The sequence below is a fragment of the Dipodomys ordii genome, unplaced genomic scaffold (assembly GCF_000151885.1).
Source record: "Dipodomys ordii isolate 6190 unplaced genomic scaffold, Dord_2.0 Scaffold31, whole genome shotgun sequence".
Classification (NCBI taxonomy): domain Eukaryota; kingdom Metazoa; phylum Chordata; class Mammalia; order Rodentia; family Heteromyidae; genus Dipodomys; species Dipodomys ordii.
The window spans coordinates 8789987-8816171 of NW_012267247.1; the positions used below are offsets into that span (position 1 = coordinate 8789987).

At 52.5% G+C, this 26185-nt stretch overlaps 2 protein-coding genes across 2 annotated transcripts in view; one reads left to right on the plus strand and one right to left on the minus strand.

Annotated features, from left to right (window-relative positions):
• Map2k3 (mitogen-activated protein kinase kinase 3) overlaps positions 1–13465 on the minus strand; it is a 41442-nt gene extending 27977 nt beyond the window's left edge. Inside the window, exons 1-3 of the mRNA XM_013016334.1 lie at positions 13262–13465; positions 741–807; positions 296–344 (exon numbers count right to left, since the gene is read on the minus strand). Coding sequence (XP_012871788.1) covers positions 296–344; positions 741–807; positions 13262–13310 — 165 coding nt within the window. The 5' untranslated portion in view covers positions 13311–13465. The remainder of the gene's footprint in view (positions 1–295; positions 345–740; positions 808–13261) is intronic.
• The window catches only part of Natd1 (N-acetyltransferase domain containing 1), a 29990-nt gene continuing 17189 nt past the window's right edge, over positions 13385–26185 (plus strand). The window contains exons 1-2 of the mRNA XM_013016335.1: positions 13385–13430; positions 13724–13840. Coding sequence (XP_012871789.1) covers positions 13385–13430; positions 13724–13840 — 163 coding nt within the window. The remainder of the gene's footprint in view (positions 13431–13723; positions 13841–26185) is intronic.

The following is a 26185-nucleotide window of genomic DNA, read 5'->3' on the forward strand; positions in this document are numbered from 1 at the left end:
GGGACAGTGCCCAGGCCCAGAGTTCAAGCCCCACGACCGACCAAAAAAAAAAAAAAATTGAGGTCAGACAACATGCCAGCTCTGGGCTCCCCATGGCTTTATAAAGCAGGCTGACCAGACCTCTTCCAAACAGGAAAGTCAGAGGGAGGAGGCCCAGAGCCACAGACTGAAGACAGGTTCCTCCCCAGTGCCCAGCTAGGTCCACCACCCACAGCCAAGTCCCAGTGGCCCTCCAGGCCAGCTCAGCCTTAGCAGAGGATGCAGGAGAGGGCCCTGCATCTCAGCCGGCACCTACTCTGTCTCCAATGGTGATGAAGGTCCGGGAGTCTAGATTCCGAGGAGGTCTGTGGAGAAAGCAGACCCGTAAGGCTCAGCAAGACCACAGTGCCCTCAACCCCATGCTGCCCCACACCAGGAGGAAGAAAAGGCCTAGCAAGGGAACTAGGCAGGTCCTGGTCCCAGTGGGCGGATCCCAGGGTCATCTCGTCAGTTTTGGAGTATCTCCTGAGTGCCAGCATGGGGCTGCTGTGAGTGGCCTTGGGCTGAACCCCAAGATAGGGCTGGGAAGAGGCCCACAGCAGATAATGATCATCAGCCTCCATGGAACCCATCGGGCCCAGTGCAGCTCAGACCAAGACAAGGAGCAGAGGCACCCACCCACAGCCTACCTCCTTGCTCTCCCAACCCCCTTCAGAAGGCCTCTCCAAGATGATCAGGGGAGGAAACTGAGGCAGACTCACGTGGGATTGGGCACAGGCGGCTTGGACACACAGGTTATCCGTAAATCCTTTTTCTTCTTGGATTTTCCTAAAATGGCAAGGTGAGGAGTCTGGTTAATCTCTCCATCTATCAACATCCCCGGGCCTAAGTAATGCTGGGGGCCATGACACAGGCTCTCAGACCTCAAGAGGCCCTGGGTCTCCAGCACAAATGCAGAGTGGTCAATGTGATCAGTGGTCAATGTGATCAGGGGCCTCAGAGCCTTAGGTGTCCACAGCATGTGTCTGCCTGGGCTGGAAGGAGGAAGTGGCCAGGCTAGGACTAGATCCCATGCACACTGGCCAGGCCCAAGCTCCTCTGCCCTCCCAGAAGCTGAGCTGCAGCTGTGACTGTCACTCCAGGGCCACCTGCCCCATTGCTGGCCTGCAGGTCACACACACACACACACACACACACACACACACACACTGTGCTTATCATTACAGCTGAAGATTAGAGTGGACCTAGGGTGGGGAAGGGGCTTGGGCAGCCCACCCAGCTATAGAAGCACATCCAGGTCGAAGGAGTGAGCGTGCCAGACACAGGCACTCCTGACTGTGCAGAAGGTCTGTGCTTAACTTCTAATCAAGGTCCGAGCTGTGTCTCTCAAAACTTATGTTGAAGTCCTGACCCCTACTACCTCAGAATGTGACCTTATTTGGAGATAAGATTTTTTTACAGAGGTAATTAAATTAAAATGAGGTCACTAGGGTTGGCCCTAATCCAGTATGACAGGACTGGTGTCTTGTTTTGTTTTGTTTTGTTCTGAAGTACTGAGGATAAAGCCAGGGCTTCACACAAGCAGAGCAAGCTATCTTGAGCTATCTACCACTGAGCCACACTCCCAGCCTGACTGGGTGTTCTCACAAAAGTGGAACTGACCCACAGACACCGGCAGACAGGGAACCCAGGTGGAGATGCAGTCCAGGGGAGGCTTTAGGGACAGACTTCCTGCTCGGCCTACTTGCCCACACCCACATCTTGTACTGGAGCTGCAGAAGCCTCTAGTTTGAGGTACTTCCCTAGGGCAGTATCTGTGCCCACTTGGGCCAGCCTTGATGGTGGGGGAAGACTGAGCTCCATTTGGGTCCCTTCTCTGAGCCTGTTTGCCCATGAGTCACTGTGGAAAACAAGCCTATGTGGGGTGACTAGAGGCTTGGGAGAAGGCCAGATTGAGGCTCCCCAACTTGGCTCTGTCAAACACAAGACTCAGGCGTAGTGGGTATCCTGCCCAGCCTAGCCCTAAGAGTCTCCGTCCCCCAGCCAGATGGGCCACCCAGGCTCAGCTCCCACACACCACCATGGGAGTCCCACCCCCCTCCAGCTCAGCATCTCCTCCACCCAATAGGTCACTAGCCCCTAAAAGGACTCTTTGGAGGAGAAAACTACAGGGGAGGAAAAAAACAAACAAATAAACATGGCAAGAGGAAAGATGCCAGCCTGATGCCTGAGCTGAGCAGGAAACCAATGCCCAGGAGAAGCAACCAAAGCTATAGTTACACAATGGACAGGGAACAGGGCTGTTGCCTGCATGCTTTCTAAGGGCATGTGAGGCCACACACCTGACTACTCACCTGTGAAGTGAGAACACCAGACAAGGTAAGCTCTGAACTGACCTTTGGTCAGGGCTGGAACCCAGCTCAAGCTACCCTCCAGGGATGGTCCAGCCAGACCTGCTCACCCAGAGGCCGAGCTGTGCTTGGCTCCCCACCACACCTCGGCCCCATGCAAAATTCTCAACATAACTGCCTTTCCTGGAGAACCCAGAAACCCTCTCCTCCCCATGGCACAGGAGGCCCAAGACCCAGAGCACCTCTCTTTCAGTCCTGACTCCTGGAAATGAGAGCAGCCTGGCCACACTCAAGATGGCAGCAGGGTGCAGCCAGGTGTCCAGCCCTGGGCTGGCACAGAAGAAGGTCGGCCTTTATAGATCATAGAACCTAGCAGGCTGCATGGGACTTAGCAGGAGAGCAACCCCTGGATTAGGTTAGGTCACCTCTGAAGAAACCATGGCTGTCATCTTACAAGCAGGAAAGCAAGGCCCAGGGCAGATTCAGGGGTCTGCCAGTGCTTCTGGGCACCCTGATGACAGGCTCTACTCTCCTGAGAGGGGAAAGGATTTCCCAAGGCACCACAAACCTAGTGAATGGCTGAGCTGGGATTCAACCATGGCTCCACGATGCCAATCAGAGTAGAAACACACGGGCCACATGCTTGTCCCTCGCCTTGTTTCTCTACCACCTGCATTGCCCACCTATGCACCTCTGCTGCTGCCTCACTCCCATTACTGGCCTCCTGGGGGCTAAGAACTGCCCATGCCCTGCTACCCCCCTGCCCAGAGGACCCCAGTCCCTGAAGCCACGTGAACCAACTTCAGCTCCAACTTCAGCCTCACACAAGGTGACATCAGAGCCTCATCGGGCACCTGGGCAACAGGCCTGGACACTTAGGCTGACCAGGAGTATGTCCCCTGAGGATGCTGACTGGACACCTGCCAGGCCTGGCCACAATCACTATAGCCTCCTGCAGCGGTCTCCCTGTGTGCAGGGACAGCAGTAAGAGCCCATGATCACAGCAAACAGCACCTACCCTGGGCTTCCCCAGAGACCTCCCTCTCCCTCTCCACCTCTCCCCTCCCCCCGCCAGACTATCCACTCCTGAAGCCCTTTCTGCCCTTGCATCTAAGTCGCTGCCAGAAGGAACTCTAAGCCACAGTGTACCACAGCAAGTGTGGCGTGGCAGGAACAGACAGAAGTTCTGCACTGGCCTGAGTCTGGTGCATGCACAGGCCTCCACTCTGCTGCAGAGAAGTGCACAGCAGTAATGCCACCCTCCCTAAAAGACAGAAATGCCACCTGCCCCACCTGGAGGTCCAGGACTGAGACCATCTGCAAGGAGCTCACATGGGGCATGCTACCCAGGAAGTGGTGCTAGTAATGCAATGGCACATAAATAGTTAGCCTGTTTATTACTGTCTTCTCTGAAAAGGGGGTGGGGGTGTGGGGAATCCATCTTAAACAATGAGAATTATAGGCAGTTTGTAGTGTTAAGTTTTTTGGTTTGCTGGGGTTTTTTGTGTGTGTTGGGGGATTTCTTTTGTCAGTCATGGGGTTTGAACTCTGGGCCTGGGCATTGTCCCTCGGCTCTTCAGCTCTACCACTTGAGCCACAGCACTACTTCCAGTTTTCTGGTGGTTAAGTGGAGGTAAGAGTCTCATGGACTTTCTTGCCCGGACTGGCTTTCAACTGTGATCCTCAGATTTCAGCCTCCTGAGTAGCTAGGATTACAGGCGTGAGCCACCAACTCCTGGTGGCATTTTTATTCTTGAGGATTTTTGAAGCAAGAACATAAGTTGTCAGATGGCAGGAAGAATGACTGCCTGTTGAACTCAGAGCCACGGCCTGGTCCCCAGGCCCCAGCAGACACTGGTGTCTCTGTGGGGGCTCACAGCTGCACCCTGCCCTGCACTGCCTCTGCTCCCAGCCCCCACCCCTCCCTCTCGGGCTGAAGCCTGCTGCCCACCTCATGCCAGAGATTCGTGGATGGTGTAAGATATGCCCCCCTCCAGGGCTCTATTTCCTCTCACCAAGGCCATGTCTGTCCCTGAAGCTAGGCAGGGTGGAGAGGCCAGTGCTTTCTCCAAGGTTGGGCAGCACCCACCTTGCCTTGGCACCTCCCCTGCAGGGACATCGGCCTGCGTCAGGAATGACCTGAGCACTGTGGGGCAGCCACCAGCTGTCATCAGGAGTGGGGGAGGCCACCATGGAGACGGGGCAGAAACAAGCCTCAGGCTATCAGCTGCTGCCACTGTCCTCGTCAATTCTGGGGCTAGGCCCAGATGGCCAGGCAGCCAGGGTTACCCAGGTGTGGCTTGAGGTGACAACTGTCACCATAACAAACAGAGGCTCTCAGCCATCACAGGCAAACCACAACAAGTCCTCTCAGCCAGGGCCCTGATGCAGGCCCAAGCGAGGATCTGTGTGGCCTCAGGCCACAGCTAGCCAGGCATCAGTGTGGTCTCAGGCCATACCAGCCTCAAGGAAGCCCCCAAGGCAGGGCGTAAGGGCTGAGAGGGATTCAGGGACTGACCCCAGGTCATTCCAATGGACTGAGATAAAGTTGCTGCCTTGGTATGAAGTTCTTGCCCCTTACCCATTTCCCTCTTTTCCAACTCAAGGCCTTTGCACATACCATTTCTCTTGGCAATTCCATCTGAGCTGGTACATAACTTTGCTAGGTGCCTTTTCAGAGAGTACCCCTGACCACCAACAGGTAAGTCCCTTCATGATTAGCTCTCAATTCCAGTGACCTCTCTCCAGTCATTTTCTACAAATGACCTTTCTGTGGTTACTATATCAGAGAGGATGTCTGCAGCCCAGTGGATTTGGACCTGCAACTCTGCCACTTCCTAGGTATGTGCCCTCAGGCAAGGGACCGAACCTTTCTGGGTGCCAGCAACAATGACCTCCTGGGTTCTATCAGCAGGTGCCTTAGCTGTGTCTGACTCCTAACTCAAGGAAGATTAGACAGGGGTCATCTGGGGTTACCACCTATCAGATGCTACCTAGCTGAGCAGCAACTTGAGGGAAAAGTCTTCAAGGTCTGTCACATACGTGAGTCAGAGACCGGGTGACAGAGGTACACATCAAGCATCTGGTAGGGCCAGTCCAGCATGAAGACAGGTCTGGAGGCTGGCTAGCTCCAACAAAGACAGCCAGAATATGGACCACACACAGAAAAAACCTGCACCAAGTCCCAGTCAGTGCTACCCCGAGGTTACCAACAACAGGTGTAACCCCTGCAGCTTTTGTGCTGGTCCCCACCCCACTGTCCATCTTCCTCTGACTCCTGATTCCACAGAGAAGTCCCAAACCCAGTTGGCTAAGCCCACTGGATATATCAAACGATGCTATGCAGGTATCAATGGCAAGATTTCCCAGACCCCTATGAAGCTGGCCACCTCCATCCTGCAGGTCCCTTGGAACACAGCTAGGCCAACCCACAACCACACAGCAGGGAATCTGAGGCCCAAGGCAAGGTGAGGTGGGCAGCTTTGCACTGATAGCTCAGGCTTATCAGCATCAATCAGAGATGTGCACAACACCTCATCTGTGATCGAGATACTCTTAAAGAGGTCTCCCAAGCTCTTTCAGAGCTGAGTTCCCCCCCCCCCACACACACACACACCCTATCTTGGGCTGATACCCAAGGTCCTGTAAGCCATGACCTGGGGCTTTGAACCAGCAGCCTCAGGCTGACAGAAGACGTAACAACTTCTCTGTCATTTACTTAGCACCTACTATATACCACTCCTGGGATCTGCCCCCAACCAACCCCATAGCCCACCCCATGCTTCTAGGTCATCTGTGCCACCCGTTACAGATGAGCGACAGACCAGATGATGAGGGAGCCACTGACCCTTAGACCTGACCTCTTGCTCTCCAGCTGTATATAGCCACTTGGCCAGGTATTGGCCTCTGAGCCCTCGGCATCTGCATCCCTCTACCTCACAGGGCCTGCTCCTCTGCTAAGCATGCAAAGGATTCTTACCATATCCATTCTGCACCATCTAGCCTCCTGTATGCTGTAGAAACCACTGACCCTTGGACCTGACCTCTTGCTCTCCAGCTGTATATAGCCACTTGGCCAGGTATTGGCCTCTGAGCCCTCGGCATCTCCATCCCTCTACCTCACAGGGCCTGCTCCTCTGCTAAGCATGCTAGGGTTTCTCACCATATCCATTCTGCACCATCTAGCCTCCTGTATGCTGTAGAAACCTGGCATCCAGGGGCCTGCCATCCAAGATGACACTCCAACAGGGCCCCCGGAACAAGTGTGAGGACCCTCACAGCTGTCCTGACTGGGCAGTGGGATTGCAGTGGCAGGCAGAGGCCAGGGACACTGCTCACACACCGGCCATCAGAAGTGACTTTCCTGGCCAGGACAAGAGCAGTCCTGCACTGAAGAAACCTACAAGCAGTAAAAGTGAGGTCTGAGATGAGGCAGCCAAGGCTTGTACCAAGCCATGGTACAAGCAAGAGCCGGGAATAGCTAGTACACACCAGAACCAAGGGAATCTGGAAAGGAGAGGACAGGCAATGGCCCCAGGGCGGGCAGCTGGCTCCAGCATGAGCTCAGTCACCTTCTCCCTTCATCAGACCTCCCCAGACTGAGCTCTTCATGCCCTCATCTCCTTTGCTCCAGAAATCACACCTCCAGCTGCCCACCCCACAACACAAGTCCTATTGACATTTAGTGGGTATCTGCCGTGAGCTAGGCCTGGACTCTTCACCGTGCACCAGCCATGCCATGTCACTTCCCACCTAGCTCCTGATTGGGCCGAAACTCTGCTGTGGACATCTGGGCGCTTCAAAACCCTGCCTCATGGAACTTGGTCTGTCGCTTAACACCAGCTCATGGGTTCCTGGGGAACCCATGAAGCCAGTGACGTGAGCAGAGGGTACAGAGGAACCCAGTCAAGCCTGCCAATATAGCTGCACAGGCTAGGAACAGCATACTCTGGGGCCAGGTAGGGGAATTTTACTCAATGTAACAACATCTACAGCAACAACGCTTTCATAAGTGAACATGTCAGCCCTGCAACTGAATACCTACTTCTAGTGTGCAGACGAGAAACGGAAGCGATGCACCTTGTGAGAAGGATATGGAGCTCACCCCACTGGCTGGCTCAAGCTGTTCCCTATCAACACACTCCAGGACTGAAATGTGGAACACAGGATCCAAGGATTCTGCAGGACAGTGAGCTAAGCAAACCCTGTGTACACTAGTTTACTTTGTGTGTGTATGTGTGTGTGTGCGTGCATGCACACACATGATGGTTCTGGGGCTTGAACTTAAGGTCTGAGCACTGTCCCTTAGCATTTCCACTCAAGACTGTACTCTACTACTTGAGCCACATCCTACTTGTTGGCATTTATTGGAGATAAAAATCTTACAGACTTCCCTGTCCAGTCTGGCTTTGAACTATGCTCCTCAGATCTCAGTCTACTGAGTAGCTAGGATTACAGACATGAGCCATCCGATGCCTAATTTTGAAGCTTACTTTTTAAAAATAACCAAGAAAAGCATGCAATAATTAATGTAAATATCAGGACAGCCACTAGGGGAGAAGAAAGGGAGATGCAATTGGTAAGCTTTGCTGGATTTCTTTAGCTGGGTAATGTGCACACGGAATTCATCTCATTTAAAAAAAAGAAGAGGGGTTGGGAATGTGGCTTAGTGGTAGAATGTTTGCTTAGCACGTATGAAGCCCTGGGCTCGATTCCTCAGTACCACATAAACAGAAAAGGCCAGAAGTGGTGCTGTAGCTCAAGTGGTAGAGTGCTAGCCTTGAGCAAAAAGAAGCTCAGGGACAATGCCCAGGCCCTGAGGTCAAACACCAGGACTGGCAAAAAAGAAGGAAGAAAGGGAGGAAGGAAGGAAGGAAAGAAAGAGCAAAGCAAAACACACAGGCACATTCCACATATCCTCTTGGCATTTGTGGATACATACAAGTATGTGTGTGTGTGTGTGTGTGTGTGTGTATGTGTGTGTGTGTGTGTGTGTGGTCTGATACTGGGACTTGAATTTGGGGCTTGGGCACTGTCCCTGGGCTTTTTTTGCTCAAGGGAGTACTCTACCACTAAACCACAGCTCCACTTCCAACTTTTTTTTTTTTGAGTAGTTAATTGGAGAAAAGGCTCACAGACTTTCCTGCCCTGAGAGGCTTCAAACGTTGATACTCAGATCTCCCACACAGCTAGGATTATAGGCATGAGCTACCAATACCCAGGTCATTCATTCATACTTCTTTTAAAAGGAGGGAAATGGAAGACCCATCTGTCAGGTTGGGACACCACCACCAGGAGGGGCCAAAGAGCAGGTGTAGGCCTGGTCATGGCCCATACACAGCAGGAGAGACTATCTGAATTACCTGGGACAGGGAACCAACAGGGAGAGGCTGCTAGTAGTCAGCCTTCCCAGAGAAGCCCCCGGAATGCCAGGTCAGAGAGGAACCCACAGGACAGGAAGGGGACTAGGGCAGAGAGCCTGGTGACCCTCCTCAGATCAGATATAAGTAGGCAGCTTGGTGTCTGAATCATTGGGGTCCAGCAAGCTGCCACTAGACCGTTGGGTCCTGTTGGGTCCTGTCTGGCCTCCACACTCTGGGCATGAAGCAGGGAGGAGCCACTGGGCAAGCAGCACAGGGCCATGGCCTAGGGGAGGCATGAGAGTCTAGGATGCACCCTGCTTCCCCTGCCAGGCCAGTACATCCCCACACTGAGGTAGACCTCTCGGCCCAGGATGCTGCTCCTGAGGCCACTCCCACATTTCCCATGCTCCCCTTATTCACCTTTTAATGCAAAGGGCACCAAGCCAGGGGTGGTGGCACCCCCCTCCCCAGTTCTTTGCTCCCCACTCATCTTCTCCAAGAAGCCTGGGGGTAAAAGCAAGCCCCAGCTCCAGCTTGAGGATCACAGAAATAAGAGGTCTGAGAGCCTAGTAGATTCCGGCTAACATTCAAGAGCCCTATAGCCTGGGAAAACTGGCATCACGGAGCCAATAAGGGCATCATGGGAAGCTCTGTCCTGTGTATTTACCCCCCAGTGAACAGCAGCCACACCACAACTGTAAAATAATCACAGGTGCCATTTGCTCGACAAACACTGTCTTCACTACCACCCTACACGGAAGGGGTGTTTTCCTCCCATTTCCCAGAAGAGGAGATTGAAGGGTCAGAGGGGGGCAAGTCACTTGCCCAGGTGAGGAAGTGGTGTTTCCAGGATTAGAAACCAGGCCCATCCCACCAGAGCTGAGACTCCACCCCCACTTCCTGCCGAACCGAGCAGTTCCTCCTGGAGGGTATAGTCCAGTACCTGACATTTGGCCACTGTAGAAAAAGGCTGTCTGCCTCCACCTAGCTAAAGGGGTCCCTATCGCCATTCTGAAAGTGAGGGAAACGGAGACTTTCCTGGAAGCTGGACTGTACCAGAGAAGCACACAGAGAATGCACCAGATGCAACTTATCCAATGTCACATTGCAAAAGGGGCCCAGATGGGATTTGACCCCAGGCAGAGAAGCTCCAGATCTTCACATCACTGGCTTCCGGGAGCTCAAGCAGAGGCCGCTGAGGCCAACCTCCCTAGCCTTGCACTGCCTCTGCTCCTGACCCTCACTGGCCCCAGCTGTACCTCTGAGCCTGAAGGAGTCCCCTGGGCCAAAAGCAGTAAACAGCCACTGCCACCTGCTCCAGCCTGCGGTGAGCAAGAGGAAACAGAGCCCTTTGCCTAACAGAGGAAGTTCCTGGGCAAGACAGAAGGGTTTGTCCAGGGGTCCCAGCCCAGCCAAGGTCCAGGATAAGGCTGCTTGCCATGACCAGCTCAGGACCAACTGCTTCTTGCAGGGCCCTGGCTGCAGCCCCTACACACCCACCTGCCCACCACCAAGCATTACCGCTTTAAGCTGCAGGCAGCACCCAGCATGCCAGCGGTGAGTCAGCATCAGGCCTGCTGACTCACCCACCGGAAGCCTCACTGCCCGGCCCTGTGGCCCTCTCCCTCTCCCCACACAGGCCGGCTGGGAACTTTGCTCCCTTCGGGCTCTGAGCCACAGGCTGGCTGATAGAGAGTTTCCTGTGCGTCATACCAGGGTAGGGGGAAGTCCCTGAGGTGCCACCTTCCAGTCTTTCCAACAGCCAGGATGGGGAGGGGGGTGAGGGGGTGCTGTAAGAACAACAGGCAGGGCCAGCCCAGGATAGTGCTTCTGAAGCCAGGGCCACGAGCCTGAATCCAAGCCCTATGACAATAATCATGAAAATCCCAAGAACGGCCTTTCTAGGCAGAGACCATGCACAACACACATGGTGCCCCCAAGAGCAAATGTGGCTTACTGAACTGTGCTCACCCCACTAGTCCCTGACCCCAGCCAATATGTGAGCAAGGAGGTGGGAAAAACCAAGCTATGGAGCCCGACTCTCATGCACTGGAGAAGAATTCCCCAGACCAGTGCACAGAGCACGGGCAAGTGTCCACTGCCAGGAAGGAAGCACAAAGGTAAGGCCAAATGCCAGCCACTCCCTTGCTTTGTTCAAAGTCTTTCAAGAAGTTAAAGCAAGAGCTTTGTGCGAGGGATCTTCGCGCCCAGCATAAGGAGTGCATCAGGAGGGCAACGTAAGAACCGGCTCTGCTCTGTGCAGTCAGTCCAGCCACTCCCCTGGGAAGCCTCAGTCTGCATCTGCTGAATGGGCCAGGCTACAGGAAGCACACAACATGCCATCTGTCAGGACTGTGCACATGGGTGGCACCTTGGCCTAGGCCATCCTTCAGGCTCCATATGGCCCCCTGGACATGGAGGTGATAGACAAGGAGGTGTGGGGTACCCCACAGCTCAGCTCCAGAACCTAGTATAGGAGTGGGACATAGGAGAGCCTGGGGAACCACTGAGCAACCTCTGACAAAGCACCTAGTGCCTGTGAGACTCAGTTTCCTCATCTGTAGGTAGGGCAATAAGGATAAAGAAGACAAGAATAACACAGGGAAAAGAGTTTAAGAAGGGTCATCTCTTGAGATTTTTGGTAAAGGACATGGTGGCTCCTCTACCACCTCCTTATCCAAACCTAAACCAAACAATAGGGTCCCTAGGCCATTATCCAATCCATCCATTATCATGCTACATGGATCTATAAGCTGGAATTTATGTTGGCCTGCAGACTGAGGCCCAGATAGGGTAGTGGCTAGCCTCAAGTCACATAGCAGGATACTCCCACAGGGCTCTGCTACCATACTTCACACACACACACACACACACACACACACACTCTCTCTCTCTCTCTCTCTCTCCACATTTACAACTTTTATTTTGATGAGGCATCTCCTGTCTGGAAATGCTGAAATGCCTCCAAAAACAAACACTGCTTCCAAACTGTTCCTGCGTGGATGAATGTCTAATTTCCCAGTCCCTGAGGTTTGCAGCTCCACGAGGTCTCCCAGCCACCTCCCCCAGTGAGTGCCTCCTGAGTTACTCACAGCCAGCGGTTGGGCAATGGTCAGGGATCCGGCCTCCCACTTATGTAAGACGTAATTATCCTGCCCACCCAGCTCCAGCCCACAGCTACCACAGCCACTGGCAGCAGGGGTGAGGAAGGACCCACACCCTCTGAGGACCCCACACTGGTGAGCCCCTCCAGGAAAGGAGGAGCAGGTCCCACCTCTGCTGAGGGGCCTCTACACACCCACTTCTCCCTTCTTCCTGCTCACTCCGCAAATACAACCCAGAGGCAGAGCTCTGGTCCTATATGGCTGCAACCTTTCCAACAGGAAAAATGGCAATCATAAGGATGGGTGCAGCAACTGCCCTCCCTGAGGACCTACTATGTGCTAGGTGTCATGCTGAACTTTCAACCACCTCATCCACACTTGCTTCAAAACATTGTTTCCTATCATATTCAGGATATCCATTTGACAGGTAAGGTAACTGAGGCACAAAGAACCCAAGGGGTTTGTCATATATAGGGCAAGAAGCAGGCCATGCAGGGCTGCTAGTCTCATTTGGAGCTCATTCTCATACAGCTCAGCCTACTGAGACTCCCACAAACATCCTTTCCTCTTCCTGAAAAAAATCCCCCTTTCACCCTCCAAGTCTCATCCTCCCTCCCTCACCCTCATGACAAATCCTGCTGTTGCTACCGCCACCACAGCCACCTCGCAAAAATTTCCAGGAAGGCCAGTTACTTGGAGGAGACAAGATCAAGCCCCTTACATGGCTGGCAGCCAACCCAGGTCCCAAGGAGCGGGAACAAGGTCTAGAAACAACCAGCTTTGGAGACACTAATTAGCATGGGAAAGGGTAGCCCCCAAGTGCAAAGATGGCAACTCAGCCAAAGAGAAATCTGCAAAAGGGCAGTGTGCTGCTCAGGAGTGGGAGACCAAGATGTGTTCTGGAAAGACAAGGCTGTAAGAGGAGGCTCACAAGAATGGAGAGATTGGGGAGGGAGGTGGAGGGGGGAGGGATCCAAGGAGTTGTTATGTGGAGTATAGTCAGAGACCCAGCACTGGGACATAATAAGGTCTCCAGTAATACTAGCACCGTTGGGGCCCGGATGAAGAGTAAGAGTATAGTTCCAACCTGGATAAAGATAGAGCCCAGAGGCCAGGGACTAAAAATCAGAGACTTAGTGCAGCCTAAAGACTCGGGGGTGAGGGGGATCGGAGCAAGTCCCACAAGGGTCTAGCTTTGTTTCGGTCCAGGCTGCAGCCCCGAGGCCTAACTGAGATCAGGGTGAGGCCCCTGGCCTGGAACGAGGTGAGCAGAACGAAGTCCTAGCCTGGGTCCAGTCCGGGAGATCTCGGCCTGGGTGCAACCCAAGGCCTAAGAGAGGGAGTTTCTGGGCTGGGGTGCTATTGCACGGAACCTTATAGGGTAGGATCACAAAGAAGTCGGGGTTCACAGCCCGAGCTCGGGCTGGGAGAGAGGGTAAGGCCGCGGTCCGGAGGGCGAGCTTACCTTTGGACTGGGGCATGCTGGCGGGCTGGTTAGGGGCGGGCGACTCCATGCTGCAAACGGGTCCTAGGAAGCGGCGGGGACTAATCTAGAGGACGGCGGGCTATACCCGGGCCGAGCGCGCTCATGGCTACGGGCGGGCGGCCCGGACGCAGTAGAGGAGCTGAGGCGGGTGAGAGCTTGCAAGTACGCGTTCACAACGGGCGGTGCCACAGCCAGACTGGGCAGCGCCAAGGGCCCGGGACAGACGGCGCCGACAAGGCCCCTCCCCCGCGCGCCGATTGGCCTACGTGTCTCCAGGGCCCATCCCTTGCCTATCAGGAAGTGGTCACGCCCACTACCGTCTGTCTAACCTATTAGCCACTCAGGAAGCCCTAGCCCATCCAGACTCCGCCCCTCCGCGAAGGCCCGCCTTCCACCTGCTGCCTGTCAAGGCAATAGCCCCTCCCACTCCCTCCCCTCTAGTCCCAGAGACCCGCTGCATCCGCCCCGCCCCCGGACGCCCCCACCCCTCCGCCCGGGTGGCGCGCTGCGTGGGCGCGTCCCGTGTACGTAATCTGGAAAAACCCGGAGATCCCGAGGGTAACCCGGCTAGGCGGATGATACTCGAGTCCTGATCCTACGCGGCAACGTTGTATCAGCGGGAGGAGGGGACAAGGGGGGGCGGGAGGGGGAAGGGAGGAAGAGGGATGACCTTGGGCAAGTCCCCGGCACCCTGAGTTTGCATTTCCGCCTCTGGGAGAGCAGCGGCGTTCGCCTCTCGGCCTGCGGCGAGGCTGCGGAGGAACCCGGGCTGCGCGTTGGCGCGCGCGCGCTCCGAACGTGTTTGTTGACTGACTGTTGCAATGGGTTGATCGCCGTGCGGGGCGTGCACGCGTTTGTGTCCTGCATCAGCAAGCATCCACGAGCGCCCGCGCGTGCCGGAGTCGGGATGCGGGGAGGAACCTGGTGGTGCCTTAGTGACAAGTCAGCGCAAGTAGCTTTCTTGGTTTTTGCTCCTAGTGCCTCTGTGTGCGGACTTTTAAGGTCTTTACTCCCTTTGCCCCTGATGGGGGTCCCTGCTTCTCTCTTCTTCTTTTTGTCGGTCGTAGCGCTTGAACTCAGGACCAGAGCGCTGTCCCTGAGCTCTACCACTTGGAGCCACAGCTCCACTTCCAGTTTTGTTTGTTTGTTGATGGCTAACTCGAGCTAAGAGCCTCACGGAGTTTCCTGCCCAGGCTGGCTTTGAACCACGATCTCAGCCTCCAAGGGTAACTAGGATTACAGACATGAGCCACTGGCGCCCAGCTGGATCGGTTCTTCTGTCCCCTTGCTTTTCTGGGTGATACCATAGCTAGGCCATCCTCCCTCTGCCCCTCATCTGGAGCCTCAAGAATTGCCGGAGCCACTGGTGGATCACATGCTGGGATCAGGTGACACTGGATGGAAAGCCAAGGTTAGTAAAGGGAGGAAGTACTGGGCCAGGTCAAGGGGTCAGCCCCTGGCAGACATGAGTGTGTGCCCTGTCAGAGACCTCACATGAAGGAAGCAGGTTCCACCACCTGCTAGGAAGGCTTAGAGCAGGAGACTGACCTCTGCCTGGTTGTGTGTAAAATGGGGACCCTGCAGGGCCCTCCCACACAGTGATGGGGAGGGCCTGATGAAGTAAGAGGGAAAGGCCTTGTAATTATCATTACTCTCTTCCTGTGTCTCTTGCTCACCCTTTCCAGGAGGTGGGATGGAAAATCCTCCACTTTGAACATAGCCAAGTGTGGGTTTGAATGCCAACTCTACCACTTTCTAGCTTGATGATCTGGGACAAGTCACCGAATCTTTCAGACTCTGTTTACAGGTCTCTGAAAGCATTTCACAAGTTCAGGTTTGGAAGTGTCTGGCTTGGCATTCACCAGGTGCCCAGGAAATGAGTTCAGAAACATACTGCGGATGACCTCCGACTGGAAGCCACCTCAGCTCTGCTACACACACATCTCCCACCCCCTGGAGCTGTCTCAGATCACTTTGGGACCTGCACTTACCCAGCTGTAAAATAGGCACCCAGCATTAGCCACCTCCCTGCCAGAAGTGCTAGCCCGTCTGGCAGGTTTTCTGGGTTCAGGCCACTGCCAACAGCTGGATTTCTGCTCCTCCCACTCTTCCCTCCTCCTGGCCACTCAGTTCCATACTATGTTGCAGGGTCTTAGAGCTGCCCCTTGAACTTGCCAGTACTGGCCCTTTCTGTTCATCCACACCCCACCATGTTCCTGGATTGGTCCCCTTTTATCTCTCAGACCCTCTTAAATGAACACATCAGGAAGCCCTCACTGTCTTGGTCTCCAAATCAGCCTTAATTCTCTGCCCCAGCATCCACGCTGCCCATCTCCTGCTTGCTTACTGTTTCCACCACAGCCTCCTGCAAACGCTGCCCCCACTTCTGAGTGGGAATCCTGCCCATCTCATTCCTGGCTGCATTCCTAAGGCCTGGCCCAGAGCAGGGCACACAGTAGGTACCTAATAACTATTTAAGGAATGAATGGAGGAAGGAGGAAGGCATGCCGCAGACATGGGTAAAGTGACTCCAGTCCCGTGCCAGCCTCTTAGGTCCTAGGTGACTCAGATGAGGCCTCAAACACGAGGACTTTGTGGCTTAGTCAGGGAACCTGACAAACAGCCCAAGAATTAAAAAAAAAACCTCCATGTGGGGATCTATTAATAGATGCATGAGCCAGGAGTCCCAGGAAGGGGACTGACTCTACCTGGGTGGGGTCAGGGAAGGCTTTGCAGATGAGGTGACCTTGACCCTGAGCCTTTAGGGACCCATAGGAACTTTCAGGCAGAGGCCAGACGGCCTCCCTGGAAAGACCAGCCCTGGCTGGCGGGGAACCCTGCCCAGGTCAGGCTGGGCTGAGGAGCCCATGCTGCCTATGACAGTGAAGCCTGCTGACCTCCGTGTGTCTTCTGGTGGCACAGCCAGGTTCTGAACCCCATGACCACTCAGAAACTGGAAGGGAGATTGGATATGGATCCGCAGAAAGCTGCCTTTTGCCCTGTTGTCTCTTCAGAGAACACCCCTTTTCTACAAAGGCAGGGGAAACTGAAGCTCAGGATGGGAAGGTGGGGGTGGGGGCAAAGTTAGGATGTCTGTTGACACCTGAGTGACAATGAGCTGGAAAGAGATGGGGTGATGGGAGCAGCCCATTCATTGAACAAATATTTATTGAGCATCTTCCTGTGCCTAGCTCTGAGGGCTCAGTATTGAGCAAGACAGAAGCCACTCCCTGCTCTCAAAGAAGAGGTGGGCAAAACAAACCAGTAAAAGGCCTAAAATAGATGCTAGGGTGTCTGAGGGTGACACTTGCTGTGGGGGGGGGGAAGTAAGGGAGGGGCAAGGCATGTATCTGGAGGTGAGGCTGTCATTTTGAAGATGGAGGTCAGGAAGAGGTCAGGGGAGGGAAGGGAAGAGCATTCCTGGCAGAGGGAACCACACATGCAAAAACCTTGAGGCCCATGGTTTGTAGAAAGGTAAGGTGCTCGGTGTGATTATGGAAGATGAGAGATTAAAACCCCTATTTTAACCTAAATGTGTCCTTGACACGTGTTCATACCCTGGTATGGGTCACACATCCCAAGTACCCTTGTGCACACTAATGTCAGTGGGGCATATGAGTGTGGGGACATTCACAGGCAACCTATACACACAGCTGTGCACAGCTGTGCTGCCATCCTGCAGCAACCTCCACAGCTTGCTGGCTCACAGCGCCATCTGGTGACCAGACCCAGTATGGCGATTCTCTGGGGTGCTCTCTGTAAGACCTGCTGCACTGTGCTATGTATGAATGCCACCCAGCCTCGGCTGCTCTGTGTAGTCCTGGCCCCAGGCCTTCCACAGCCCAGATAAGGAGAGTACCTTCCAAAACAGAGATGGCCACACCCCACACCGGGCCATGGCTTCCAAAGTGGCTCTGCCTGTGTCTTCAGACATCCCCCCAGTCCAGCCACTCCCAAGCTAAGCTTTTCTCCTGGAGCTTTTGTTGTGACACTGGGATTTGGATTCCTGCCTTCCCGCTTCCAGACAGGTACTCTACCCCTTGAATCACACCACCAGTCTTTTTTTTTCCTTTAGATATTTATCAGACAAGGTTTCAGGTTTTTGCCCAACTAGCTTCAGACTGAGACACTCCTACCTCTGACCTCCCATACAACGGGGACCATAGGCACACACCACCATGCCTAGCTTTATTGGTAAGAGTTGTGGGCCTCACTGGCTTCTTGTCTAGGCTAGCCTAGAACCTCAGTCCTGGCATGAACCACAGCACCAGGCCTCCTTGAGCCGCTATTAAAGAGCACCAGGAATGCCCTTCCCTGCCTCTCTAACAGACACATTCCCACCTTCCTTCCTACCCTGCCCTGCACACCAGGCCAGGCCTCTCTGACCATAACTGTTCTGTTGGTGGGCAGGAGCCCATCAGGCTGGCACTGCTCCGAGGCAGGTGCTGGCTAGTTCCTCCCTTCCAGAGGGAGCCCCTTGCTCTGCATCAGGTTCCAGAATTCACCACAGGCCAAAGAAACTGCAAGAGAGATTCCACTGCTGCTTTCTTTTTTCTTTCCTTTTTTCTTTTTCGTCTCTTCTTCCTTTTTTGTACTACTAGGGTTTGAACTCAGAGCATTGTGCTTGTTAGGCAGGACTGTACCACTTAGCTATAACTGGAGCCCATTTTGCCCCAGATTTGATTTTTGTGTGTTTGTTTTTTTGGTGTTTGTTTGGTTTGGTTTGGTTGTTGTTGTTTGTTTTCCTAGTCCTAGGGCCTGGGCATTATCCATGAGCTTCTTTTTGCTCGAGGCTAGAATTCTACCATTAGAGCCACAGCACCACTTCTGCCTTTTTTTTTTCTTTTTTGTAATTTACTGAAGATAAAACTCACAGACATTGCTGTACTAGCTGGCTTCAAACCCTCATCTGCAGATCTCAGCCTCCTGGGTCGCTAGGATTATAGGTGTGAGCCACTGGCACCCAGCTTATCCCAGTTATTTTTCTTTTCTTTTCTTTTTTTTTGGGTCCGGTCATGGGGCCTGAACTCTGGGTCTGGGTGCTGTCCCTCAGCTCTTCAGCTCAAGGCTAGCGTTCTACCACTTGAGCCACAGCGCCACTTCCGGCTTTTTTCTTTTTGCTTATGTGGTGCTGAGGAATCGAACCCAGGGCCTCAGGCATGCAAGGCAAGCACTCTACCACTGAGCCACCTTCCCAGCCCCATCCCAGTTATTTTTAAAATAGACATATGCCTGATCGAAGATTCACTTAATTTAGGATTTCTGTCATAGCTGGTTTGGCAGGTATGTACCACTGTGCCCAGCTATCAGTTCCGAAGGGATCACTTGAACCTTTCTGCTCACAGGTTGACTTCCAGTCCCCACCCGCTCAGTCTTAACCTCCCAGGTAAATGGGATTACAAGCATGAGTCACCAGTGCCTGGCTCTGTGTGTGTGTGTGCATGTGCGTGTGTGGGGGCTATCCCCGACCTTTTTTGCTCAAGGCTACCACTTGAGCCACAGCTCCCCTTCCAGCTTTTTTTTTTTTTGAGTGATTAATTGCAGATAAGAGTCTCACAGTCTTTCCTGCTCAGATTGGCTTCAAACCATGATCCTCGGACCTTAGCCTCTGAGTAGCTAGGATTACAGGCCTGAGCCACCAGTGCCTGGCTATATTTTATTTTTTATTCTGTATCTACTGTGAGATATTTAAACAGCCATTGTTCTCAAATACCAGAGGAGGGATTCATAGTGGTGACACCATTCTTCCTGCAACACAGCAAGTACCTTTTCTACAGCACCTACTATGTGCTGCCACTTCCGAGCATGACTATGCAAGCTGCAAGGCAACAGTGCTATGCTTTGCTGGCTGTAGTGTACCCAGCACACAATAGGTGTACAGGATTGTTTGAGGAGCAGAGGAAAGCTCATAGGACCCCAGGAAGACATACATTAATATCATCATGTCCATTTAGCAGAAGAGAAAGCAGAGGGTCCAAAAGGCTGAACTGCCACTAATGATGGCAGAATTATTGCCCAAGTGCCGGTGTGTCAGAAGGCAACAATTCATCCTACCTTCTCCTGTCCGTGTGTCCATTAAAATGTATTGTTACTCTCTGCTTCTGAACAGTCAAGCTACCCTTGAGCTTTTTCTGCTCCTTTCTGGAAAGACAGAAGCTCTTTGCTCCTAAAGGAGCCTCCTCTCTGGCCTACCGATTCCCTGCAGGGGGCACGGGACATGGTAGCCATGCAGACACCTATCCAGGAAGCCAAGGAGCCTCAGCAGAGTGCTTTTCTATCCCCAGGGTCCTCAGACATAGTCCTTCCTGTGTAGAAGATAAAGAACATGCATATCTTGGCACCTGGGACTTTTCACTGAGATTGCCCTAAGGACAGCTGATAATACTATATTCTGGGTTGTTTCATTTTGTTTTGCTTTTTCAGTTGAGGGCCTTGAATTCAGGGCCTGAGCCCTGACCCTGACCTCTTTTTGCTCAAGGCTACTGCTCGACCACTTCGAGCCACATTGTCACTTCCTGTTTCCTGGTAGTTAATTGGAGATAAGAGTCTCAAGGGGACTTTTTGGCCCAGGCTGGCTTTGAACTAGGATTACAGGCAGGAGCCCACCAGCACCCAGCATGCCCTGCCTGGGCTTTTAAGTGAAAGGCTTGTCTTATCTGGAATCCAAAATCATACAAGTGTATTTGTATGTGTCCTAGGGTTTTATGCTGGTCCTAGGGTTGAACTTAGGCCTATGACCACTAGCTTGTCTTTTCACTCAAGGTTGCCCCTCTTACACTTAAGCTATACCGCCATTACTGGGTTCTTACTGGTTAATTGGGGACGAGAGTCTCTGTTTTCTGTCCAAGACCTTCTTTGAACCTCAGATCTCAACCTCCTGGGTAGCTAGGATTACATGGTGAGCCACCAGTGACTGCCACAAGGGTGTTCTTGTAACCACAATGAGTGGAAAGGACTACTGTAACAAGCACTTTGCTGGCCAGCACAACAGAGAGAAGAGAGGAGGAAGCACATTTACACTGAGCTGATGCCACAGCAGGGCCCACCCAGGGCCTGTCAACAAAGGGCTCCCTTTGGATCTGAACTGGGAAGCAGCTGAGCGACCTGGAGCCCACCCTTGGTCTGGGCCAGAAGCTTTTTTTTTTTTTTTGTGGATCATGGGGCTTAAACTTTGTGTCTGGGCACTGTCCCTTGAGCTTTTCAGCTCAAGGCTAGTGCTCTACCACTTTAAGCCATAGCACCACTTTTGGTTTTCTGGTGGTTAGTTGGAGCTAAGAGTCTCAGGGACTTTCCTGCCCAGGCTGGCTTTGAACCATGATCCTCAGATCTCAGTGGTGGCATGAGCCACCAGTGCCTGGCTTATCTATCTTTTCTTTGCTTCAAGTCCCCTTTCATCCATCCCCAAGCTGTGCCCATTCCTCTGCTGTGATGGGGGCCTCTCACTCCCTCTCACTGGGATCCTCTTATTCCCAAGAAGCCATGATCATAACCAGCATCTTCCTGATGAAGTTTGCCTCCTGGAGACCCTGTGCTTAGATCCATGTGCTTTTTCCACATTTACTTCTTCAGCATCTATCTTTGCCTGTCCTTGTGTGGAGTGAGATCCAGTTGGCAGACAAGGCCCCCTGCCTGTGTGAAGTGAGCCCTCTGCAGAGCTGGAGATGTAAGCAAATCCACCAGTGAACAAGAAGAAATACTTTCCCAAGAGGGGTAAGGGAGAATGAATACAAGCAAAAGCTAGCTAGCATGGAAGGAAAGCACTGGGTGGTCGAGGAAGTCTTCCCAGAGGTATGTTCTCAGCCCAGGCCTAGGTAACTGTCCCGACCCACAGGACTTCAACAAGGGCAGTGAACCTAAGCGAGAAGGAATGAAGGGACAAGAGACACGAATAATGACAGCAAGACAAGGATTCTGATCAAGCTGCTAATTTTTATTTTTCACACAAGGGTATTTATGTGCTTGGAATAAGGAAGCTTTTTCATTGGCCGAAGCAGCTGCAGGGTGCTTTCTTAGGGCAAGGTGAAAAGGTGGTCGTTAGTAGCTGCAGGGTGTTTGCTTGGGGCAAGGTGAAAAGGTGGTCCTTACTTAGGGCAGGGTGAGAAACAGCCTCAAGATGTTCTAGTGAGATAGTTGGCTCCCAACAGGTAACAAGAGCCCTGAGCCCCTGAGGATAGGGAACAGACTTCAAATAGGCTATGGTACTAGTACTCAAAGAGAGAAGGTCAGTGACAGTGACAAGAGGCATCTATAAAATTGTCAAAGTGGGCTGGGAAGGTGGCTCAGTGGTAGAGTGCTTGCCTTGCATGCCTGAGGCCCTGGGTTCTATTCCCCAGCACCACATAAGCAAAAAGAAAAAAGCCAGAAGTGGTGCTGTGGCTCAAGTGGTAGAGCGCTAGCCTTGAGCTGAAGAGCTGAGGGACAGTGCCCAGGCCCAGAGTTCAGGCCCCACAACCGGACCCAAAAAAAAAATTAATAAATAAAAATAAAAATGAAATTGTCAAAGTTAGAAAGTGAGTAGACAGGGCTGGGAAGGTGGCTCAGTGGTAGAGCGCTTGCCTTGCATGCTCAAGGCCCTGAGTTCGATTCCTCAGCACCACATAAGCAAAAAGAAAAAAGCCGGAAGTGGCGCTGTGGCTCAAGTGGTAGAGCACTAGCCTTGAGCTGAAGAGCTGAGGGACAGTGCCCAGGCCCAGAGTTCAGGCCCCACAACCGGACCAAAAAAAAAAAAAAGAAAGTGAGTAGACAAATGGTAACCAACTTACCAGAATAGGAAATGGTAAAACCAAAGATTGCAGTGGGAAGAGCCAATCCAAGGCCAGCCTACCACCGTAACAGTCTCCTCTACCCTAGCACATCCTAGGGGATGGGGGGAGGAAGGAGGGGACTGAGAGACAGATAGATGAGTTTGGAAATCAAATGATTTACAAAGTTTTTAAAAAAAAAAAGAAATAAAGCCTTTCAGCTTCCCAGAGTCATAAATCTCTTAATGGAAAGGATCCACTGAGTGCCCAGTTTGAGGCAAGAAGAAAACAAGGCAATTAAGAACTCCTGGATAAACAAGCAACACAAAATAGAAAATGTAGTCATAAGGTACTACATAGCTTGCTGGGAGTGATATTTACATGACCATCACATTGTAAACCCAAACACTGATATATCCACACCAACACTGATCTATCCCAAACTTGAAATAGGATTTGCAGCTGGTGGCTCACGCCTGTAATCCTAACTACTCAGGAGGCTGAGATCTGAGGATCTCGGTTCAAAGCCAGCCAGGGCAGGAAAGACTGTGAGACTCCTATCTCCAATAAACCACCAGAAAACTGGAAGTGGCGCTGTAGCTCAAGTGGTAGAGCGCTCGCCTTGAGCTGAAGAGCTGAGGGACAGTGCCCAGGCCCAGAGTTCAAGCCCCACGACCGACCAAAAAAAAAAAAAGAAATAGGATTTTCAGGCAAAATATAGGATTCTATTTGTAAGAGAGTAAATCCTTATCTCCCATGATAGATATATATATATCTCCTATAGTCCATGATTGCTCAATATCCAGTGGCTATCAGATATTGTTTAAAATTGAAAGGAAATGAAAATTTAAAAAGAAAACAGTATATGCACATGATAAGAAAGGGTTGAAAGGGCTGGAGGAAATGATCTTGGGGTGCCAGCTGTGGAGGGCAGGAGCTTGGTCTGTTTGGGTCCCTCTTTTTATTACTAGTGCTAGAAGCCCAGGGCCTCACGGATGCTGGACTCAGTTCATCCATGGGGTTTGAGTGGCCCAGGGGAACAGGCAGCAGCTGGCTTGTTTGTTATAGGTCTTGCTGTGCTATGTGGCTTTTTAACACCATGTACATGTCATGCTTTAATAAAACTAAAAAAGGAAACTTTAAGGGCAAATTGAAAGGACCAATGTGTCCAGGATACAGGAAGAGCACAAAGGGAGGAGAACAGTGGAAGGAGGTGAGGTTAGAAGGTTAATGGCCCAGGTGGTGGATGGCCAAAAATGGAGTATTTTTAGAGAAACTGAGGTCATTCCAGGACTCTCCATCTGTCAGCTGCACACTCAGAGAAAAAGCCACAGTCACCAGACAGGGCCACGTGGGTGTGCACAGGTCACTGCCAAAGCTGCAGGGCTCCCAGCCACCGTGGGGAGGAGCTGAGGCCCCAATTTGGCCATGTCCCAGCCAGGTGGCTCTCTCAAGCATCTTGGAAGTGTCACTGTGGTAGAGTGCTAGCCTTGAGTTGAAGGAAAGCACCCAGGCCCAGAGTTCAAGCCCCACAACTACCACCACCACCACCAAAAATCCTTCCCAAGCATCTGATTGGCTGTGCCTAATTATGTGACCCCTGGGCCACAGGCAGGATGGGAGAATGCTTAACATTCTGTCTGAGGAAGGAGAAAAGAGTAAACCAGAGTTTATGTGGGGCAGGCAAAAGGGGAAATCATTGGTGTCCTTGTAGATGTTCAATCTGTCCTCTGACCTCAGGAGCATAGCCTTGGGTTCCAGGTCTTGAGATGTCTCCTCCCTGGCCTGTGGGAGTCCAGTGGGAATATCAAGTCCAGTGTCCAGGCAGACTGGAAGTTGGACTGGATGTGTGGTATGGCCCAGTAAAATGCTACAGAAGTGCACTAGTCTCCCGCACCCATCATCCCAATGGCTCCAGAAGTATCTGTAAGGTTTTAAGTGAGGTAAGAACACGCAGGGGGAGGTAAAGGTAAAGAAAGGAAAGTTTATTGGGGTACGCTCCCAGGCAAACTCCCTGGTCACAATCAGAGAGGTTGCACAGAGTCTGGTTGTAGCAGGGTTTATATGGCCAGAGTCAGCAGGAACTTTTAACACGTAACTTGTTTGGGGACTTTGAACAATTTGGGGCTAGTGCCTCCCAAAGGACAGGATGATTGGGACAGGTGGTGTATAATTGGGACAGGTGGTGTAGAAGGAAGTAGTTTTTCTCAGCTGCCTCTGCCCTCCAGTGGCCTGTCAGTATTACAGTTTGATACCAATCAAGACAAAAAGTTAGTAAGACCTCCCATCTCCATCTTTAAACCAAGCATGGGGATTCCAGCGTCCTGTGATCTCAGCTCCACAGGAGGCAGAGATAGGAAGATCTGGTCCGAGGCCAGCCCTGGTAAAATGTCTGAGACCCTCGCTGAAAAGCAACTAAAGCAAAAGGGGCTGGTGATGTGGCTTAAGCGGCAGAGGCTCCTGCAGAACAAGCTTGAGACCCTCAGTTCAAACCCTAGTACTGCCAAAAGGAGAAGCACTATCAAACACTGGGGTTTTCTCTGAGTTTCATCCAGCTTCCCCATGCAGAGATGGAGGCCACTGTCCTCAGAGTCTGAGAGGCCTTCCTTGGAATTAGTGGCACAACTCCAAACTTAGCCCTTTGGCTCAAGCACACTGTCTGGGCTTCCTGGCAAAAGGCCATTCAAGTGGTTGGCCTTGGGAAGCTGGTGGGGTGCAAACAGCCTTGGATGAAGAGAAGAACCAGGCCCTGGTGGAGGTGGTGGAGGAGGAGGACTGCTGGGGAACCGCAGAGAGATCCATGGCTCAGGTAGATTCAGACATGTATTGGTCAAGCAGGCACCCTGACAACAGCAGCCTCCTTGCCCTTCTGAGGACCTGTTTACATTACCCTGAGGGGGTTGGGGATTTTTGGTTGTTATTTTTCTTGTCAGTTGTGGGGCTTGAACTCTGGGCCTGGGCGCTGTCCCTCAGCTCTTCAGCTCAAGGCAAGCACTCTACCACTTGAGCCACAGCACCACTTCCAGCTTTCTGGTAGTTTTATTGGAGATAAAGAGTCTCACAGACATTTCTGCCCAGGCTGGCTTTGAACCACGATCCTCAGATCTCAGCCTCATGAGAAACTAGGATTATAGCATGAGCCACCAGCACCTGGCTGCACGTTGTTTTTGTGCTTGAAGATTTGAGAGCCAAGAACAAGTTAGAAAGAAAGCTGCATGATCTTTCTAAGCCAGCCCCAGCCAACAGGCAAGAGCCCACACCCATGCTGCACAGGTGGAGTTGGTGGCGGGGGCAGGGAGCTGGCAGTGGAGGAACTGCTGTGATACCCCTCCCAGTAAAGGGGTCCTGCAGAGGCCAGGAAGGAGTAGCCTAGGATGCAGGGCAGGGAGGAAGGGAACTGAGCTGGCACGTGGCCTACACACGAGTCCTCCTGCTGGGGGTGGGGCTGCTCTCTGTGCTTAAGGGAAGTTTATGACAGCTGCACCAGGTCAAGAATCGCCATGGAGACTTGTAGACATTGACATCACAAGGAATGTAGTCTGATCTCTTTTTTCTATACAAGCCCTGGGGCTTGCATCCAGGTCCTGGGCACTGTGGCTAACGTTCTACCCTTTGAGACACAGGAAGATATAGGTGGGAATGGAGCACATGGAGGGACGTGAGGAACCGGAAGAGGTCACAATGGTGGGCAGGAAGTAGATGGAAGCTGAAGGAGGAGGCCAGGCAATAAGGAGGCTTAGGGCCTCCTCTGTTGGGATTAAGGGTAGGGAGCCTGCTCATCAAAAGATTAAATAAAAAAAAAAACAAGTTGTGCAGCTGGGGTGGGAAGAAAAGATAAAGTGGTGGAGAGCTAGGGCTTGGTGGCTAGCTGATCTTGGTGGGGGGTGGGGAGGTGGAGCAGGTACCACCTCCTCCAGGTAGTGTTCTGGGCAACTCCAGGTTGGAGTCCTCATCCCACAGAGTGCCTTCATCACCCAGAGGTAGACAGGAGAAAGGCACCTCCAGGTGAGGCCTCTCAGTAAAGACAAAGATGGGGTCTCTTCATGGCAGACTCCCCCAGGGTACAACAAGACATCTGAGATTCAGGTCTGGGTCTTCTGTCTGCTAGCATGATCCAGGGTGAGGCTTTGTTTCCTCTCTATAGAGTTTTCAGCCAGGAGTG